Source organism: Nuphar pumila, chromosome 3 (genome assembly GCF_984573655.1).
Source record: "Nuphar pumila chromosome 3, dmNupPumi1.hap1.1, whole genome shotgun sequence".
Classification (NCBI taxonomy): domain Eukaryota; kingdom Viridiplantae; phylum Streptophyta; class Magnoliopsida; order Nymphaeales; family Nymphaeaceae; genus Nuphar; species Nuphar pumila.
Genome location: NC_143251.1, coordinates 130285098 through 130303808, shown reverse-complemented (window position 1 = coordinate 130303808; position 18711 = coordinate 130285098). Strand labels below are relative to the sequence as shown.

At 36.6% G+C, this 18711-nt stretch overlaps 1 protein-coding gene across 2 annotated transcripts; it reads left to right on the top strand.

Moving 5' to 3' along the window:
• The first annotated feature begins 475 nt into the window (after positions 1-475).
• Positions 476-10800, top strand: LOC149843817 (peroxisomal targeting signal type 2 receptor-like). 2 transcript variants are annotated; one of them, XM_090000077.1, is made up of 2 exons: positions 476-1596; positions 10556-10800. In XM_090000077.1, the coding sequence occupies exon 1, from the start codon at positions 626-628 to the stop codon at positions 1589-1591; it is 966 nt and encodes a 321-aa protein (XP_089856203.1). In that variant the 5' UTR covers positions 476-625; the 3' UTR covers positions 1592-1596; positions 10556-10800. The 2 variants fall into 2 exon arrangements, with proteins under 2 accessions (XP_089856203.1, XP_089856202.1); XM_090000076.1 differs by lacking the exon at positions 10556-10800 and adding an exon at positions 6676-7208.
• Positions 10801-18711: the final 7911 nt, after the last annotated feature.

Here is an 18711-nt window from a genome sequence, read left to right as displayed (position 1 = left end):
TGTCCATAATAACAAGTGCAATCTGAGGCCAACGTCTTGCCTGCACTGTACTCTCTCCTTCCTGGGTCTCTCAACCCCAACATCTGTTGGTTGCTGGAATTCTCTCCATGTACTGAGCATTCTTTTGCCTGAGCGAAAATTCGGATCAAAACATATGCCACTGTTCTGGGTATCGAGTTTTAAGAATGTTTACATGCAAAATTGGGTTTAGTTGGGTCTAGAGTCAAATTGGATTTAGACATGAAACCACAAAACGGAATCCAGCACACTTATGTAATCATCCAGAACTCTTTACAGGATCCGATACAAGTCAGATTCGAGATCCAGATTCAAAAATTCAAAACCGAATCCCACCGTTTTTATCTAGTCGGATCTGAATCTCTTTATCGTATTTATAAACAGATTCGGGTGTATCGGATATCCATCCCATTATTCCAAGCGTCTCACCGATTTTCCACAATCCCCTGGTAGCAAAGTTCTCGGCACCACCGCCTCCTCTACCTCTACCTCTACCTCTACCACCACCACCACCACCACCACCATCACAATCGCCGGCGTCTCCCAGAGCGCCGCTGCCACCACCACCACCACCAAAGATCGGAGCGCCACCGGCAGCCGGGGGAGGATGCCGGCGTTCAAGACGCCCTTCTGCGGCTACGCCGTGCGGTTCAGCCCCTTCTACGAGGCGCGCCTCGCGGTGGCGACGGCCCAGAACTTTGGCATCGTAGGCAATGGCCGCCTCCACGTCCTCGACCTCTCCCCCGCCTCCGGCGGAGGCATCGTCCCGGCGGCGGCCTTCGACACGGCAGACGGCGTCTACGACTGCGCCTGGTGCGAGGACAACGACCAGCTGCTCGTCGCCGCCGTCGCCGACGGGTCCCTTAAGGTCTACGACCTCTCCCTGACCCCTCAATCGAACCCGGTTCGATCCCTCCACGAGCACTCCCGCGAGGTCCACGCCGTCGACTGGAACCCCGTCCGCAAGGACTCGTTCCTCTCCGCCTCCTGGGACGACACCATCAAGCTCTGGACCCTCGACCGCCCCGTCAGCATCCGCACCCTCCGCGGCCACGCCTACTGCGTTTACTCCGTCGCCTGGAACCCCCGCCACGCCGACGTCTTCGCCTCCGCCTCCGGTGACTGCACCCTCCGCCTCTGGGACGTCCGAGAGCCCGACGCCACCCTCGTCCTCCCCGCCCACGAGCTCGAGGTCCTCGCTTGCGACTGGGACAGGTACTCCGACTGCGTCGTCGCCACCGGCTCCGTCGACAAGTCCGTCCGCGTCTGGGACATCCGCAACCCCCGCTCCCCGCTCTCCGAGCTCCTCGGCCACGGCTACGCCGTCCGCCGCCTCCGGTGCTCGCCGCACCGGGAGGGAGTCATCGCCTCGTGCTCCTACGACATGAGCGTCAGGCTGTGGGACTACCGGGCCTCCGACGACCGCGGCGTGGCAGCCGCGAAGTGGGATCACCACACCGAGTTCGCGGTCGGGGTCGACATGAGCGTGCTTGTCGAGGGGTTGATGGCCAGCGCCGGGTGGGACGAGCTCGTCTACGTCTGGCAGATCGGGACAGATCCCAGGGCTCCCTGATGCCGGTGACAATCTGAATCTCTTCCTTCCTCTTTTTATTATTCTCTGATGATGATGCGCCGTAGTCGTCGCCGTGAGTGAGTTCCCCTAGTTTCTGCTTGTTCTTCGATGATTCGGTTTCGAGGAATTCGCTCTGATCTTGCCCTGAATGCTTGTTACGCATCTCGATCCAATTGTAATGAATCCTTATTTCTCTTTTTGGACATATCAATAAAAGTTTGTGATAATGTTACTGTGTAGAACCTCCTGCAATCTGATGCTCATATTTCAAAGATTTCTCTTCTGCCCACAATTTGATCTGATACTATATGAATTCAGTTCTCCTCTTCTGTGAATATTTGATTATGGATTTTAACTTTGTTCTGCTTCTGCTTCTTGAATAAATTCTCCATGTAGAATGTAGACCGGTTTTCTTGTCATACTATCACTTAGCTATGTCCATGTGGGAAAAAATTGTGCATAAAAGGTTTGATTTTATAAAGGTTTCAGAGCTAGGAAGCTTGGGAATTAAATGATGTGAGATTTGGTTTTGGGGGTGTATTTGGGATTTTAATGATAGGACATTTTGAACTGTAGTTCTTGAAGGAAAGACCCCCCGAGGTAACTTGTTTAATAAAATCTTGAATTTAGAATGAGTTGAAAGGATGAAGACATTATGCTGAGACTTATGTTTTTACGGGTTTTAATTTTTAGACATTGCTTTGGATTCATTATGGTGATTAAAGAGAACATGATGTGAATGTTGTTTAATTTCTCTTTTTCTGCTGGACTAGATCACAAAAATCAGGGGATCATCCTAAAAAGCTGCTACAAATGTTCTAATTCTTATTAAAATGTAATCATTGGAAACACGATGGTCAGCCAAGGGCCTCTGTGTCGTTTGTTGATCAGATTGTTGATAGCTTAGCCACAATACTTCCGGTATAGGTTCAAGGGATTTTTAACCATGTTAAGTTGTATATATATAATGATGTAATAGGTAAATATCCATTAGGGGTATTTTGATCATTTTTGTCTTTGTAATAGGTTGTGCCCATTAAAGGCACATTATTCCTTTTGCTTTATTCTTTTCTTTTTGTCATTTTTTGTTTTTATAGAGACTATTTAGTCAAATACCAAATAGAGTTATTGGGTTGTTTTTTGACTAGTCAACATAGAGTTGATTAGTCAATAGAGTTGTTGAAACAGTTCAACGACTATATTTATAGTTGTTGGAATAGTTCAACAACTCTATTGAGGTCTCCCTCTCTCTTGTATATGTATAAATAGGGTCTTTTATCCCCTTTCATTTCTTAATGCTTCTTTTAAGCATTCATGCTCAATAAGATGAATAGTTTTTTATGTTTTGTGATCTTCTCTTTAGTTCTTTAATGTCTTAATGCACTTAGTGCTTGTGTTGTGCATTAGTGCTTGTGTTGTGAATTTGTGCTCTTGTATTGCCCCTTAGTTGGACTTATGTATGTGCATGTGCACTTTGTGTTTATGATCTTGGAAACCCTTAGAGGCTCTCATTTTGTATTTTCGCATATTTCGTTATATGGTATCAGAGCCAAGAAATTCTTGGCATTTTTCTTCTTTTGGGCTTTGAGATTCTTTGGTTCGAGTTTATGTTTCGTGAAAGATTCATGATCGTTGTGTGGCTTGGATTCAAGGGAAATCTTGACCCGATATGTATCTTATATCTTTTAAGTGTTACTTGTGTTATCTATCTCATGCATTATGCATGAGAAAACATTGATTTTCCTTATCTTTGAAAAATTATTTGTTATTTTTATAAAAAACTAAAATCTTTAAATGTTTTTAAAAAAATTTATCGTTGGATTTATTTTTATTAAATATTTTATAAGGTTTATAATATTTGTTTGATCTTAATTATATGTGTATGCTTTTATGAGATCTAGTTTGAATCATAGTTTTTCAAAACTTACTTTATTTGATATGTACATATATGATTTAGTATTCTTGTGCATGTATTGTTGGCATTTAGATGCTTTATTTGAATAATTCATGGTTATAAATGTCAAATCATGTTCATATTTATTATTGAACTTTGTTTTGTTTCTTTTTGAAAATTTGTCATATATTTTAAAATAATTTGAAATAGTGTTGTGTGTCTTTCACAAGTATGTTCTTATGAAATTTTGCTTAACTTGTGTTTAATTTTTCTCTCTTTACTCTTGATGTATTTTTATGTGAAACTTAAAGTAGTTTATGAAGTACTAAAAATTCTGATCTAGCTTATGAATAAATGATTTTTATATTGATATTTGATCCTTGTGCACTTGTAATTGCCTTACATGATGAATGAGTTTGTCTATTCGTGCATAAGGTATTGAGCATGATTTTTTATGGGAGTCATTCACTTTAATAAATGTTTTTTGTGGTCATTTTGTGGGACAATAGTTATTTTATTGGGTGTGTCTCTTGTTGGTCCTTTTTTGTCCTTATGGTTGTGTTATTTTCTTAGTCTCATGGCTCCTTAATGGAAATTATTTTACATGTTTTGCATGAGATTTAAATATTATGTTTTTGTTGCATTCTTATTTTTTTAACAAAATATTAAGTTGAGAATTATGAGAAACTTTTTTGTGTTTGCCCTTTGTGAGTGTTATAAGTGTTTCTCTTATGGTTCACTTTAGTACTTGTTCATTATTGATGGGCGTGCTTGTCCACTTAGATCTTTAGTGGACATGTGTGTTCTTGGTTAAAGACTCTTGATTCATTACATGTTATTTATAAAATATTATTTTTTATATTGTGGCCTCTTTGGTATATACCCATAGTGCCTTAATCTATTTCATAGAGAGTGTTGCCTACGAGCGAAGTGGACTACGAAAGCTGTGAAGCGAGCTGCGACTCTGAGCCTACCACTGTGGACTATGCGAGGGCAGTTTCTTCTTTCTGCGACCTCACTCAATGACGGTCAAGCGTAGGCGGGGGAGTGACGTAGGATACCACGTTTGTGTCAAGCCTACAACTGTGACATGTGCTATGTCGAAAGCAATGGTTGCTTTCGATGCGTTGGTTGCATCAACTTGCATATTTGCTTAAATATGTTCCTAGGTATATCTTATGTGATTCTTCATAGCTTTTATATAAGATATATGGCTTTACGTTATTAAGATTATTGCATATACATGGTTTTTTGTTGCCTTTGTGAGTATTCATGATTAGTTGTACTTGTGTATGCACTTGGTTTTCTATATGGTTATTTGAAAATCTCTATTTATGTTTTGGCCCTCTTTAATGTTATATGTCAGTGTTGTCTCATAGTGTACTTGTAATTTAGATTAAGTTATCTCTTTATATAATTTTCTTATATTGACTATGCATATAATTGTTGTGCATATGATTGCATCAATTGACATCTTGTTGTCCATATGATTGCACTATATTCATTCTAAGTTTTCATCTACCATTATTGGATTTGATTTGAAACTTTATTTTTTCAAATTGGTTCTTATATATGAACTCACTTATTTGGAAATTGATTTTCGTGGATATTTATTGCCTTTTTATGGCATTTTTTTTGTCCATCACAGGTTTTTTATATAATGCATCTTTTGTTTTTGGCTTGTTGCTTTTGTTGAACAAGAGTTGTTTGTTGAGGTAAATTGGGTGCACCTTGGTTTTGTCAGTTTTGGTTGCGGCTTTATAGTTTGGCTCTAATTGATGTTTGTTTGATTTCTGGTTCCATGAGTGTATTGTATCACTCATTTAGATATTTAGTCATTTGTATTATGGATGCTTATAATTATATTTATTTGTGATGACTATTTATTTTTGAAACCATGGTGTTTTGAAAGGTTGTGAAATTTAATATTTCTACTTTGATTTGTAAATCTTTTTTTTATCTTCTTGATGACATTAGTTTGTTTTCTTTACAAGTTTTTTTCTCTTATTATGCCTCTTATTTAAGTGTCATTTTATGTAGACAAGAGATATGTTTCAAATGTGGTGAGTTATGTGCACCCATTGGTTATTCACACTTTTTGTGTGTTTGTTTTATACATTTGTGACATTGTGATTATGCTCTTGTTCTAGTAGCACTTGTTTAAGTGTTATTTTATGTTAATAAGAAATGTTGGTTATTCACACTTTTTGTGTGTTTTTTAGCCCATTAGTGGCATTGTGATTATGCTCTTGTTCTAGTAGTTGATACACTTGTTTAAGTGTCATTTTATGTAGATAAGAGATGTTGGTTATTCACACTTTTTGTGTGTTTTTTAGCTCATTAGTAGCGTTGTGATTATGCTCTTATTCTAGTAGCTGATACACTTGATTTTTTGAGGTTTGGATGTCTAGTAAGGTGATTTTTTGTAGTGGTCGAACTATTGTTGAGAATTGCAAATATCATTTCTTTTGTTGTGTGAGATTTTTAAAATCTCTCCATAAAATTTCTAAACTTTTTTTACTTGTATGGAAAAATGTTTATTGATAAAATTTTATACATCTTATTTGCATTTCATTAATAATATATATATATATATATATATATATATTAAGATTGATGTTTGGTCCTTTGTGCTTAAGCTCATTCTAAGTTGTGTGAATGAATCCTAATGGGTTGTGATTTGTGAGATTGCTATCTTTCATTATTATTTACTTTAAATATGCTTTAATTGCATGTTGGATATATATGTGTTTTATACTAATTATCTTGTTCACATTGTTGTATGCATGAATTTAATTATCTTCTCTTTTCTTAAGGGTTCTTTTTAATTGTTATATTTTATGTGCATATTGTCGGTGACGATTTGTTATTTCATTTGAAATGTTTTTTTATAAATCCTTGGGATGTTATTTATGTATAATTGTTTATCTCTTTTTAATGATTTATGTCCTTTAGTGATCAAATTCTCTTGTGATTAATATTTATATTTTTTTGAAAAAAATATGTTGATTTTGGGTTTATGATTTGATTTTAGAAAAATTTGTCCTTGAGGTATACTCCTCTTGTCTTTCTTAATGATTATCTAATGTTTATCTTGTTCAAAAATATATTTGTTTTAAAAACTTTATAACTACTGGGTTAGCATATTCTTCTTTGTGTAGTTGAAACCTTTGTTTTGTTGTCTTTGCAGGTTCTTAAATATGCGATGGATTGAGAAAGAAATATCTTTGATGCATCATATTACGAAGATGGAGATAGCCGATTAAGGTGTTTGGGGACGATCACCAATGAAGACATTTGGAGACTTGTATTTGCAAAATTCTCTGATGCGACATAAAGATGAATACTTCCAATAAAGGCACTCGAAGACTTTTATCCTTCTCGTTGATTCTTTTTGTATTTTTTAACTTTTGGTATATCACATCGTAAGTTTGAGGGAGAGTATTAAGTTTATATATATATATATATTTTATTTATAATGATGTAATAGGAAAATACCCATTAGAGGTATTTTGGTTATTTCAGTCTTTGTAATAGGTTGTGCCCATTAGGGGCACATTAGTACTTTTACTGTATTATTTTTTTTTGTCCTTTTCTGTTTTTATAGGGACTATTTGGTTAAATACTAAATAGAGTTATTGGGTTCTTTTTGACAAGTCAATATAGAGTTAAACAATCCAACAGCTCTATTGTGATCTCCCTCTCTCTTGTATGTGTATAAATAGGGACTTTTATCCTCTTTCATTTCTTAATGCTTCTCTTCATGCTCAATAAGATGAATATTTTTTTATGTTTTGTGATCTTCTCTTTAGTTCTTTAATGTTTTGAATGCACTTAGTGCTTGTGTTGTACCTTTGTATTGTCCTTTAGTTGGACTTATGTATGTACATGTACACTTTGTGTTTACGATCTTGTAAGCCCTGGGAGGCCCTCATTTTGTATTTCTGCATATTTCATTACAAACCAGCTTGCCTTTAGGCTTACCAGGAAAATATTTGCTGGTTTTCAAATATTTCGTTTTGGGGTTTTCAAATGGAGTTATGTCATACAAAGTTGTCATCCATCTGGAAAAACACCTCACAGCATCCACAATATGATAAAAAGTAATAGTAAGTCCCCCCACCCCCGTCTTGAACTCTTGATATATTTTCTGCTGAAGATGGCAGAACTGAACATTAAAAGGTTGGGATATAACATCTTTTAATGAGGGAGGCATCTGCAGCATGTGGATAGCAAAGTTATAATAACGATACAGTCCATCTGGATGTGTGGATTTTATTTTCATGTACTTAAATCCAGGGCATCTGAATCACTTCCTTACAGAAATACTGAGAACAAAAAGACATTCTCCTGGTTCTTCTAAGCTTATTCTTTCTTCTGGAACAATTCTCTGTACTGGATGCTCTCTAGTCGTACCAATTGTTGTAGTTGTAGGACAGGGACAATACTCCAAGGCATTTGTTGGTGAAGCATGAAGGATATAGATCTTCCTGTAAGGAGCAAGTAATCGATTCTGGATTCTATTAATTGATGTGATGCAAGTCTTATGAAGCTCCAAAAGGAATTTCCTCCTATTAGACTAGGTCTTCTAAGACATCTTCAGGGTCCAGGGTATGACTTACAAAGTGGCTATTGCTGGATTTATATGTGGTTAAGAGTCAGGTACATAACATACTTCAAAACTAATGATGGCTTGTCCAAATAGATGCACTTAATAAGGTGGCCATCTAGCAGAGTTGTAATTAGCTTGGCTTAGGTTGACAGTTAGCCACTTATGATTCTTGAGGAAGCATGGAAGAAATCTATATCAGGAGGGTATAGAAAGATCACATTCCATCCATATATGCAGAATTCTAGGCATTCACTCAAATCTAAGTCATCTGAATCAATTCCTTGATGGACATTCCCCTGGTTCTTCTAAACTTTTGCTTCCTTCTGCAATGAAACTCTGAAATGAGGGCTCTCTCTAGTCATATCAATTTTGTAGAGGGATTTGGACCTACTTGAAAGAATTGATTGATGAAATATAGTTGAAATAAGATGGTTTCTCCTTGGAAAAAGCAAGTGATTCTTTCTAGCTGAAAAGATTGACCAAGTACCGATGGATTTTACGGAATATTTTCTTGATCTTTATTAGTTGATGCTAATGCAAGCCTTATGAAGCTCTGGAAGAAATTAGTCCGTATTAAACTGGTTTTATACCAGAGTTGCCAGTCGAGGAAGCGGGAGCGGGAAGAGATTCGGGAAGCGAGGCACTTTCAAATTTTTATGAAGTGGGAAGCGTGGGATGACTTAGAAGTGAACCAGGAATCGTCTCGGAAGCGACACAGGAAGCAAACTGGAAGTGACCTAGGAAGCGAGGGGGAAGCGAAAAAAGAGAAATAGAAATAAAAATAAAATGAAAAAAAGGCTAAGCAAGCTTCCCATAAATGGGAAGCACTCTTCCTATTTTTTTGTGCACTTTCCAGCACGTTTTGGAAGCACAACGTTTTGTGCTTCCGAAACGCGCTTTGGGGAAGCACGCTTCCCCACTCCCTATGGCGCTTCCGGTAACTCTGTTTTATACCTAGTTCCTAAAGCTGAACAAATATGTTGTTTCCGCATATGCTTTGGTAACTGTATGTCAAGAAACTCATGATTAAATATAGATTTCTGTTTCATCATAACTAGATTGTGTTACAATTACACGTCTTCAGGGGCCAGAATAATCACGTATTTAACTGGCTATATATATACATGCTGCTAAGAAGCGGCCAAAAAGGACTTAAATACTAAGGCTGGTTCTTTGAATAAATACAATGCTTCTTGATCTCTTAAATGCACCTAGTATGTCTATCAATAATGAACCATATATCACATTCTGTTATTTGATTTTTTTTAATGATATATTGCATATGGTCATCTTTGACAAGTTATGAGGGTTATAAGACAAAACTATATTTACATTAGCTTGAAATGTTCCACTTTTAGGAAGATCATGTGGTCTTTTTGGCCTTTTTTGTTTCATACATCAAACTTTTTATGCCAAAGACAAGTGATCAGAAAATTATGGGTTCAAGTCCATCACAATTAAGTTCCTTTTCTATAAAATATTTAGCTTCTGAAAAAATGAATAAAAAGTATGCTTTAGTTGATAGAGAAAGGAAGAAGAAAGAGTGTGGTCAGGCTTCACCACATGGAATTCCTTAAACCAAATTTACTAGTAGAAAGATCATAAACTCATTTAGTGAATGTGGACTCCTGCATCATTGATGGATGCTGGGGTTTGCTCATAAGCAAGTAAAAGGAGCCATTCTTCCTGTTTAATTTTCAAATGTTGAATATATACAGGTTATTTCTTGGTCCATTCTGATTGCCACCAAATTGAGTCTTCCCTTCAACTTTTCTTTCACAACCTTTTAATATTTGGATTTACTAGTTGAAGTTTTTGGGTACATCTTGTTTTGGAAATCCACAACTCTAGATCAAATTATATTTAACGTTTCACTTGAACATGGATGGATTTGTCCTTCCGCCCACCATGTTTGGGTTTATAGGCTTGACATCCACAAGTGTAAACAAAAAGTTTATCTTGTACATAACCATCCACATTGTGTCTTATTGCTGTTGTTAGTAGCTAGATTGCTCATCATTTATGCTAACAATGTAGTTTCTTAATTCAATTCACTACGTTTCATCTCTTTGTATTTGTGTTAGTAATGCTCCATTCCCATGGTTGGAGTGCATCATGTTTGGTTGGGCAAGAACATGATATTGAAATTGCTTCCACAGAGTTTGTGCATAGGGTCCTTTGTGCAGTTGAGAAACCAAAATGCATGACTCTCTATTTACGGAGACCATAAGCGATTTTGATGTTGGCTTTATTTACCTCATGGTGGAATTTAATCTAGGCATCGTCACTTTGTAAATCAGTTAGCATAGTATCTAGTGGCATGTGAACCTGTGTTTGATCATGATTTTATTGATGAATTATCCATTCCACACATCCATCAAGTTCCTTTCTTTCTCAAAGGAGTTTATTGCCATGCTTGTGTGGCTTAGTTTGTTGAATAGGGCTTAATATTATGCAGATTGAGTTGGAAGAGGGGCTTTTGTGTGGAACAAATGGTATGTTGAATACCACATGTAGTTGGAAGTTCTTGAGGGATAAAAGACATGGAGTTGGCAGTTTCTTGGACTCTCCTAAGCATATTAAAATTTGTATTAACACTTGTCTATTAAAGCAACTGCACTGGATTCCCAGTCAAACTGATGATATTTTAACTGAAATTTTCATCAAAAAGTCCTTTCCAAGTAAAAGTATTCACGAATCCTAATATGTTTTCCCTATTAAAAGGCTAATCATGCCTTGAAGTGATCAGAACTTTGTTCTCTCTTTTCAAGTACGAAATCTTCTTCTGAACTAGTTGTTGTGTTTCAGCTTTAGTCGCACTTTATTAATTAACCTCTTCACGATGCTATTTATAATCAGAACTATGTTATGTCTTTTCAAGTATGAAATCTTCTTCTGAACTCTACTAGTTGTGATTTCAGCTTTAGTTGCACTTTATTAATTAACCTCTTCACAATGCTATTTATATTGTGACCTATGATGATTAAGCTCACCTTCCAGCAAGTCAGATAATCACAAGATGTTTTTCTCTAACCACTTTCCTTTTTAGATTCTGGTAATGTTGTAACTCTTTGAATTACAAGACTTTTGGTGCTTTTCAGCTTTGAATTTAACCACTTCATTCTGGTCATCTTTGTTTTAAATCAGTCAATTTTCATTCTCAAAATCTCAGGTGCCACTAGCACCGATCCGGTTTCTGTTATCTCTCTGTACTAGAGCTTGATGGAGCTTGCCTTTTCAAATGTCAAGTCACCATCATCTTTTAATTTTTGAGTCTTGAATAAAAAATTTTGGTCAAGACTATTTGATATGTTACAAATGGTCCTTGGTGCTCTTAAATAGTTCATCTTGGATCTGCTTTTTGAGGTCTGAAGTCTCAACTTATACCAGGTTGCTGTTAGTTCATTGAATTCCTACATATGTCAAACAAACATGATCCAAGGGTCGATCTACATTCATGGATTCCAAACCCACCAGTGAAAAACACTTTCTTTTTTTTATATCAAACCTTCCAGATGTGATCTACATGTTTGGTTGAGCCGTGGCCGGCCCTTGGATCATGATTTTATGTTGTGTATGTACATTTTTCTGGAGCTTGAAAACTCAATGGCTTGCAATGAACCAAAAATTCACCCCTTGAAGAATCGTGTTTTTGCGTTGAAAAAAACAAAATCCAATGGTCGATCTCTAATAAACTGGCCATTTTGAACACATTTCAAGGGGTCAGATATGGTCAACATGACCTGCCCCTATGAGTGTTAACTAGGTAGCTTGGAACTGTTAAAATGTATCCCCAAAAATCACTATTGTAAGTATAAATATATATACTTATATGCATACGAGATATGTATACATATATATATGTATACATATCTCTATATATATAAGTACATATATTTATACATAGTTTATTTTCTACCGGAAAAGGGTATTATTGTAAATTCCCATTTTGCGCATATTCCATTTGGAATATGTTGTATTTTTCCTATATTTATTTTTTGTATTTCCTTTTTATCTTTTTATTATTTTTTCTTTTTCAAAAGGTGCATTGGGGGTCCCCCAATAGAGTCGTTGGGGCCCCCCAACGACTCCTTTGGGAGCCCCCCTTTGCACCCTCTTGCATTTGTATAAATAGGGGTGTTTCCCCTTGTAATCGTTTTAAGCTTGAGAGTCTCAAGCATTTTGTTCCTTTTGCGTACTTTGTTCAAGTGTTGTGAGAGTGCCTTCGTGCACATCTTTTCTAAAGTGTTTGTGCTCGTATGTGTATTGTCTTGCCATAGACAATTTTACATGGTATCAGAGCGTGGTTGATTATTGAAGATCGTGGGATTCTCTTTTTTTCGAGTGCCTCGAAAAATGTGCCTTTCGATCCTTGAAGTTTGAAGTGGTGGATTTTTCTTCTCAAATATTTTAGAATAATCTTGTGTAAAGTTGGTTTTGAAAATATTGTATTGGTACGCTTTTCTCCCTCCTTTACTCTCTAATGGGCGAAAAAGAGTCGCATTTTGCTCTTGGTTTCAAATTAAATGGGTCCAACTATCATGTTTGGGCCGGAAATATGGAGGCTCATATAAAAGGGAAGGGGCTATGGGGATATGTACTTGGCACAATTCCGGAACCGGAACCCAAGATTATCGTGGTAAATAGAAGCGAAATCAAGGTTCTTGAGGGAGAAGAAAGAACCAAAGCCCTTGAAGAATACTCCAAGAAGCACGATAAATGGGAAATGAAGAATTTCAAGATTCTTTCATGGTTTTTTTCATCCGTGGAAACCAAGATTAATGCCAACATTATTAAATTCAAAAAGGCATCCGAAGCTTGGCATTATCTTGAAAAAATGTACACATCAAGGGATCTATCTCATAAGTATTATCTTTAAAAGAAGGCTATCTCCCTTACTCAAGGTGAAATGACGATTAGGGAATACTTTGCCGATCTTTCATCTATTTGGGATGAGCTTGCAATGCTTGAACCAAAATGGAGTGGAGAGGCAATTGAGCTCCGTCACAAGCAACTTGAAGAAGATCGGTTCTTCAACTTTTTGAATGGGCTAAGGCCCGAATTTGAGCAAATAAGGTCGTCTCTTCTTTCCTCCTTTTCTCCTTTTTCTCTTGAAGATGTTCTCACCAAATTAAGTGGTGAAGAAACTCGTATGAATTTATGTAAACAATGACCAAATGTTCTTGTGGTCCCTTGTAATATTGAAGAAAATAGTGAGGTCAATGTTGTATCAAGACCCGGAAACAATGTTAGAACCTATCGCCCTCCTCATTTTAAAGTACAAAATCAAAGTGAATATGGTGGTCAAAGAGGAAAAAAGGACTATAGCAAGACTATTTGTCATTTTTGTAAAGAACCGGGGCATATCAAACTCGTATGCCCTAAATGGAAGAAGCTCCTAGCCATGGCTACCACTGGTGTACCGCAGAAGGAAGAGGCATCTTCGAGTGGGTCCCTCCCCATGAATCAAATAGTGGAAGCCCTTCAAGCTCTCCTCAAGGGATCTATCTCCGGTGCGGTCGTATCCTCCTCTTCCTCTCCAGGTAAAATCTCTTGGCTTTTGGACTCTGGTGCATCCTTTCATATGTCCCCAAACATTTTTTCATTTTTCGATTACTCAAAAAATGTTTCCCCATCTTATGTTTCCACTGCGGATGGAACCTCTCTTGAAATTAAAGGAATAGGTAATTTTGAAACTCAAGAGTTTTTTATTCCAAAAATCAGATTTATACCTAAACTAAACTTAAATCTTCTCTCTGTTTCTCAACTCACGGACTATGACTGTGGTACTAAATTCTCTTGTGATAAATGTTTAATACAGGATCGCCAGTCCGGGAAATTGATTGGGGAAGGCTTTAGAAGAAGAGATTTATACTATATGGAATCTCTTCAAGTTCCCAAAGTTTTGTGTAATGTTGCCCGACATAAAGATATAAATGTGTGGCACAAAAGACTTGGTCATCCTAATATCACCAAGTTATCATATTTACACTTTGCAAAAGACCTATGTAAAAGCTCATTTTCTTGTAATGACTGTATTCTCGAAAAAATATGAAGTCTACCTTTTGAGCAAAGAACTATATTCTCTTCAAAAACTTTCGAAATTATGCATTCAGATGTTTGGGGACCCGCACCTGTTGTTTCAAAAGGAGGTTTTTCTTATTACGTAATCTTTGTGGATGATTTTTCCAGATATTCGTGGATATATTTTCTTAAGTTTAAACATGAAGTGTTTTCGTGTTTTAAAAATTTTCATTCAATGATTAAGAATCAATTCAACAGTAACATAAAGATCTTTAGAAGTGATTCTGGAGGAGAATACCTCTCCAATCAATTTAAGGTATATTTTGAGGGTCATGGCATTGTCCACCAAAGGTCTTGTCCTAAAACACCTCAACAGAATGGGTTGGCTGAAAGAAAACATAGGCACATCATTGAGACCACTAGGACCCTTCTTATATCTCAAAATATTCCTAAAAACTTTTGGGCCGAAGTAGCTCTTGCTTCTGTTTATTTGATAAATCGATTACCATCTAAGATATTAGAGAAAATATCTCCCTTTGAGGCATTACATAAGCTTGAACCTGATTATAATAGGTTAAGAGTCTTTGGGTGTAAGTGTTTCATACTTACGGATAAGAATGATAAGCTCTCTCCCAAGGCTATTCCTTGTGCCTTTCTTGGATATTCCGAAACCCAAAAAGGTTTTCGTTGTTATGACCTTCGAAATGATAAGCTATATGTCTCTAGAAATGTAACTTTTTTGAAAAATGAGAGCGGTTTTGAAAAAAATGTTTCTTCACAAGAAAACTTTGATTATTCCTTCTTATTCGACTTACTGTCTATTAATGATGATATATCTAGTGATGATGATGTATCATCAAACCATGATGAGGAAAATGATGGTGATATTGGTGAATATAACTCACTCAATGAACAAGAAAGTAGAGCTCCAAGTGAGCCAGTAACCTATTCTCATAGAAACCAAGACACCTTTAGAAGTGCAATTGATCGATATAGTGAGCTTGCTCCTATTCTGGACCATAGAAGATCTGAAAGGAATAGGAGACCACCAACTCGTTTTGTCTCTTTTGATTCTTTTTCACCCCGATATAGGGCTTGTCTTAGTGTCATTCACTCTTATTTTGAACCAAGAAATTTTGAAGAATCTAAAAAATGTGTAGAATGGCAAGAAGTCATGCAAAGTGAACTTAATGCTCTTTAGAAGGCAGAAACTTGGTATTTCCAAACTCTACCTATAGGAAAGAAAACTATAGGCTGTCGATGGGTCTTTAAAGTTAAAACTAAGAGCGACGGTTCTCTAGAAAGGTATAAAGCTCATTTAGTTGCAAAAGGGTATGGGCAAGAGTATGGAATTGATTACGAAGAAACCTTTGCCCTTGTAGCCCGAATGGTAACAGTTAGGTGTCTTATTACTATTGCATCTATTAAAAATTGGAACATTTTTCAAATGGATGTTAAAAATGCCTTTTTAAATGGTGATCTTAACGAAGAAGTGTATATGGATTCCCCACCAGGCATGATAATTTCTAACGACAAAGTTCTTCGTCTTCGAAAAAACCTCTATGGTTTAAAGCAAGCCCCCAAAGCCTGGTATGATAGGTTTACCAGTGTAATGCTGGAAAATGGTTTTTCCTCATGTTATACTGACACTGCTTTATTTACTAGAAAATCTAATGCAGGGATTGTAATTTTGTTGTTCTACGTTGATGATATGCTAATAACATGTGATGATGTTCAAGGAGTCAAGGGTATTAAGTCTGTCTTGACTTCAAAATTCGAAATGTCAGACTTTGGGTTTTCTGACATATTTTCTTGGAATTGAGGTTGCCTACTCTCAACGTGGTTATTTTTTATCTCAATCTAAACTTGTTTGTGAGATTATTGACAGATCAGGGATTTTTTATGACAAAATCTGCGAAACTTCTGAAGTCGTGAGATAAAAAATGAAGATTGACGACGGAGTTCCTCTAACCGATCCCACTCCTTACAGACAGTTGGTAGGTTCTTTGATGTATCTTAGCATTACTCGACCTGATTTGTCTCATGTCATCCACATTGCCAGTCAGTTTCAGCACGCTCCCACATCCGTTCATATGGGTGTTGTTCTTCGCATCATCAGATACTTGAAGGGAACAGTGAATAAGGGAGTATTTCTTTCCTCTTCGTCTAAATTAAAATTACTTGCTTATACTGACTCAGATTGGGGAGGTGATCCTAGTAATCGTCACTCCACCACTGGTTTTTGTGTTTTCTTAGGCGAGTCTTTGATCTCATGGCGATGTAAAAAACAACAGAAGGTCTCCTTGTCATCCAATGAAGCAGAATATAGAGTCATAGCATCTACCACCATGGAGATTGTATGGATTCAACGCCTTTTGGAAGATATGTGAGTACTTATCAGAGAACCAACCAAACTATGTTGTGACAATAAAAGCACAATTTACATTGCCAAAAATCACACCTTTCATGAGCGAACAAAGCATATAGAGATGGGCTGTCATTATGTCAGAGAAGAATACTTGAAGAAGGCCATTGATCTACCTTACGTGACGCCAGAGTATCAACTTGCAGACTTCTTCACAAAAGCTCTATGTTCGCCCAGATTTCATTTCCTTCTTAGCAAACTTGTGGTTATTGCACCGTAAGTTTGAAGGGGGGTGTTAAAATGTATCCCCAAAAATCACTATTGTAAGTATAAATATATATACTTATATGCATACGAGATATGTATACATATATATTATATGTATACATATCTCTATATATATAAGTATATATATTTATACATTGTTTATTTTCTACCCGAAAAGGGTATTATTGTAAATTCCCATTTTGTGCATATTCCATTTGGAATATGTTGTATTTTTCCTATATTTATTTTTTGTATTTCCTTTTTATTTTTTTTATTTTTCCTTTTTCAAAAAGGTGCAGGGGTCCCCCAATAGAGTCGTTGGGGGCTCCCCAACGACTCCTTTGGGAGCCCCCCTTTGCACCCTCTTGCATTTGTATAAATAAGGGTGTTTCCCCTTGTAATCGTTTTAAGCTTGAAAGTCTCAAGCATTTTGTTCTTTCTATAAAATACATGTCATTGTGCATGTTTATTATTTCTACGTTTTTGCGTACTTTGTTCAAGTGTTGTAAGAGTGCCTTCGTGCACATCTTTTCTAAAGTGTTTGTGCTCGTATGTGTACTCTCTCTCTCTCTCTCTCTGAACCATAACTTATTCTGGTATACTCCATTTACATGTCTAATATTTCCAAAAGCAAAACCATTAGATCTTGTTTGACATGTTTTATTTACTAGTTTCATGTATTAAAGTGGACTTTAATATGATATTTCGGTCTATTATTAAAGTCCCCTATCTTCATGAATTGTGAGCCGTTTATTTTCCACTATTCTGAAAGCTGAATCTTATGATATATTGGAGATGATGAAACACACTAATATAATAAATAAACCATGCTGAACACTTCCGTACCGTTAAATCCACCATTTGGTGTATATATATATATATATATGCTAAGTTAATTCCTATGCCTAGAGGCTCAAAAAGGGGTGCAAATAGGTCAAATCCAGGATGAAGGTTTTGCAATTTTTGGCTGTTCCAGATCCGACTCTCCATGTATTTAGCTGTTCCATATCCGAACAGTTTGCATCCTTAGGCTCAAATAACAGATTGGTGAATGTGGAGACATCATAATTAAGCTTCTACTTGTCGATTCTTAGCACACAGAAATTTTTATATCCACATGCTTCTGAATAAGGGCATTATATCTCTTGCTTCCCAATATTTAGCCCCATATGGCTTTCTTACATGATGGTTCTCTTTGCTGTCTCAGCTCTTTGTTTCTCCATGCATCGTTTGTTCATCTGGACTAGACTTTCTGTGGATTCCGTTTTCATAATAAAAATAAGTAAATTGATAAGAAATTGCAGTATTGGAGAATGTTTTGCTCATCATCCTTTTCTAGATTATTTTAAACCTTAAAAAACCGAATACTCTTTTAATTAGGCTTCACTCTCAGCTTTTCTTTCGTTCTTACTACCTGCATTTGCTATTGTCAGATTGAAAGTGAATTAGAGATACTGATCTAAATTTTAGCAGATTTGTGGTGTCATATCAATAGAATCTCATCAGTCAAAATTATAATGCACATTCTAGTTATCCCAGCAGGAACAAATCTGAATTTAAAAATTCTCGATTGGTAATAGTACCAGTTAGTAGCTTTTCTAAACAAATTCAACAATATAAAAACCCGCCTTGTGCCCATCTTTGAATATATCTAGCCAAATTGAATAGTTCGGTTGATATATCTACAACTTTTCCAGCTGTTGGGAGATGGATCAAGTCATCTTTAGTTCAATAAAGTAATTAAAATCCTCTTTTTTCCCCCTCTACTTTCAAAGTCGGATTGTCCCTGTTTTTTTCTTTTTCTAAAGGCTGGGGTGTCCCTGTTTTGCTAAAATTATTTTGTTGAATCTCTCTCTCTCTCTCTCTCTCTCTCTCTCTCTCTCTCTCTCTCCATTGACCCTGAAGGGCACATATCAGTAAATGTGGTGGGGTACACATTAAAGAGATCTCTTTCAGAC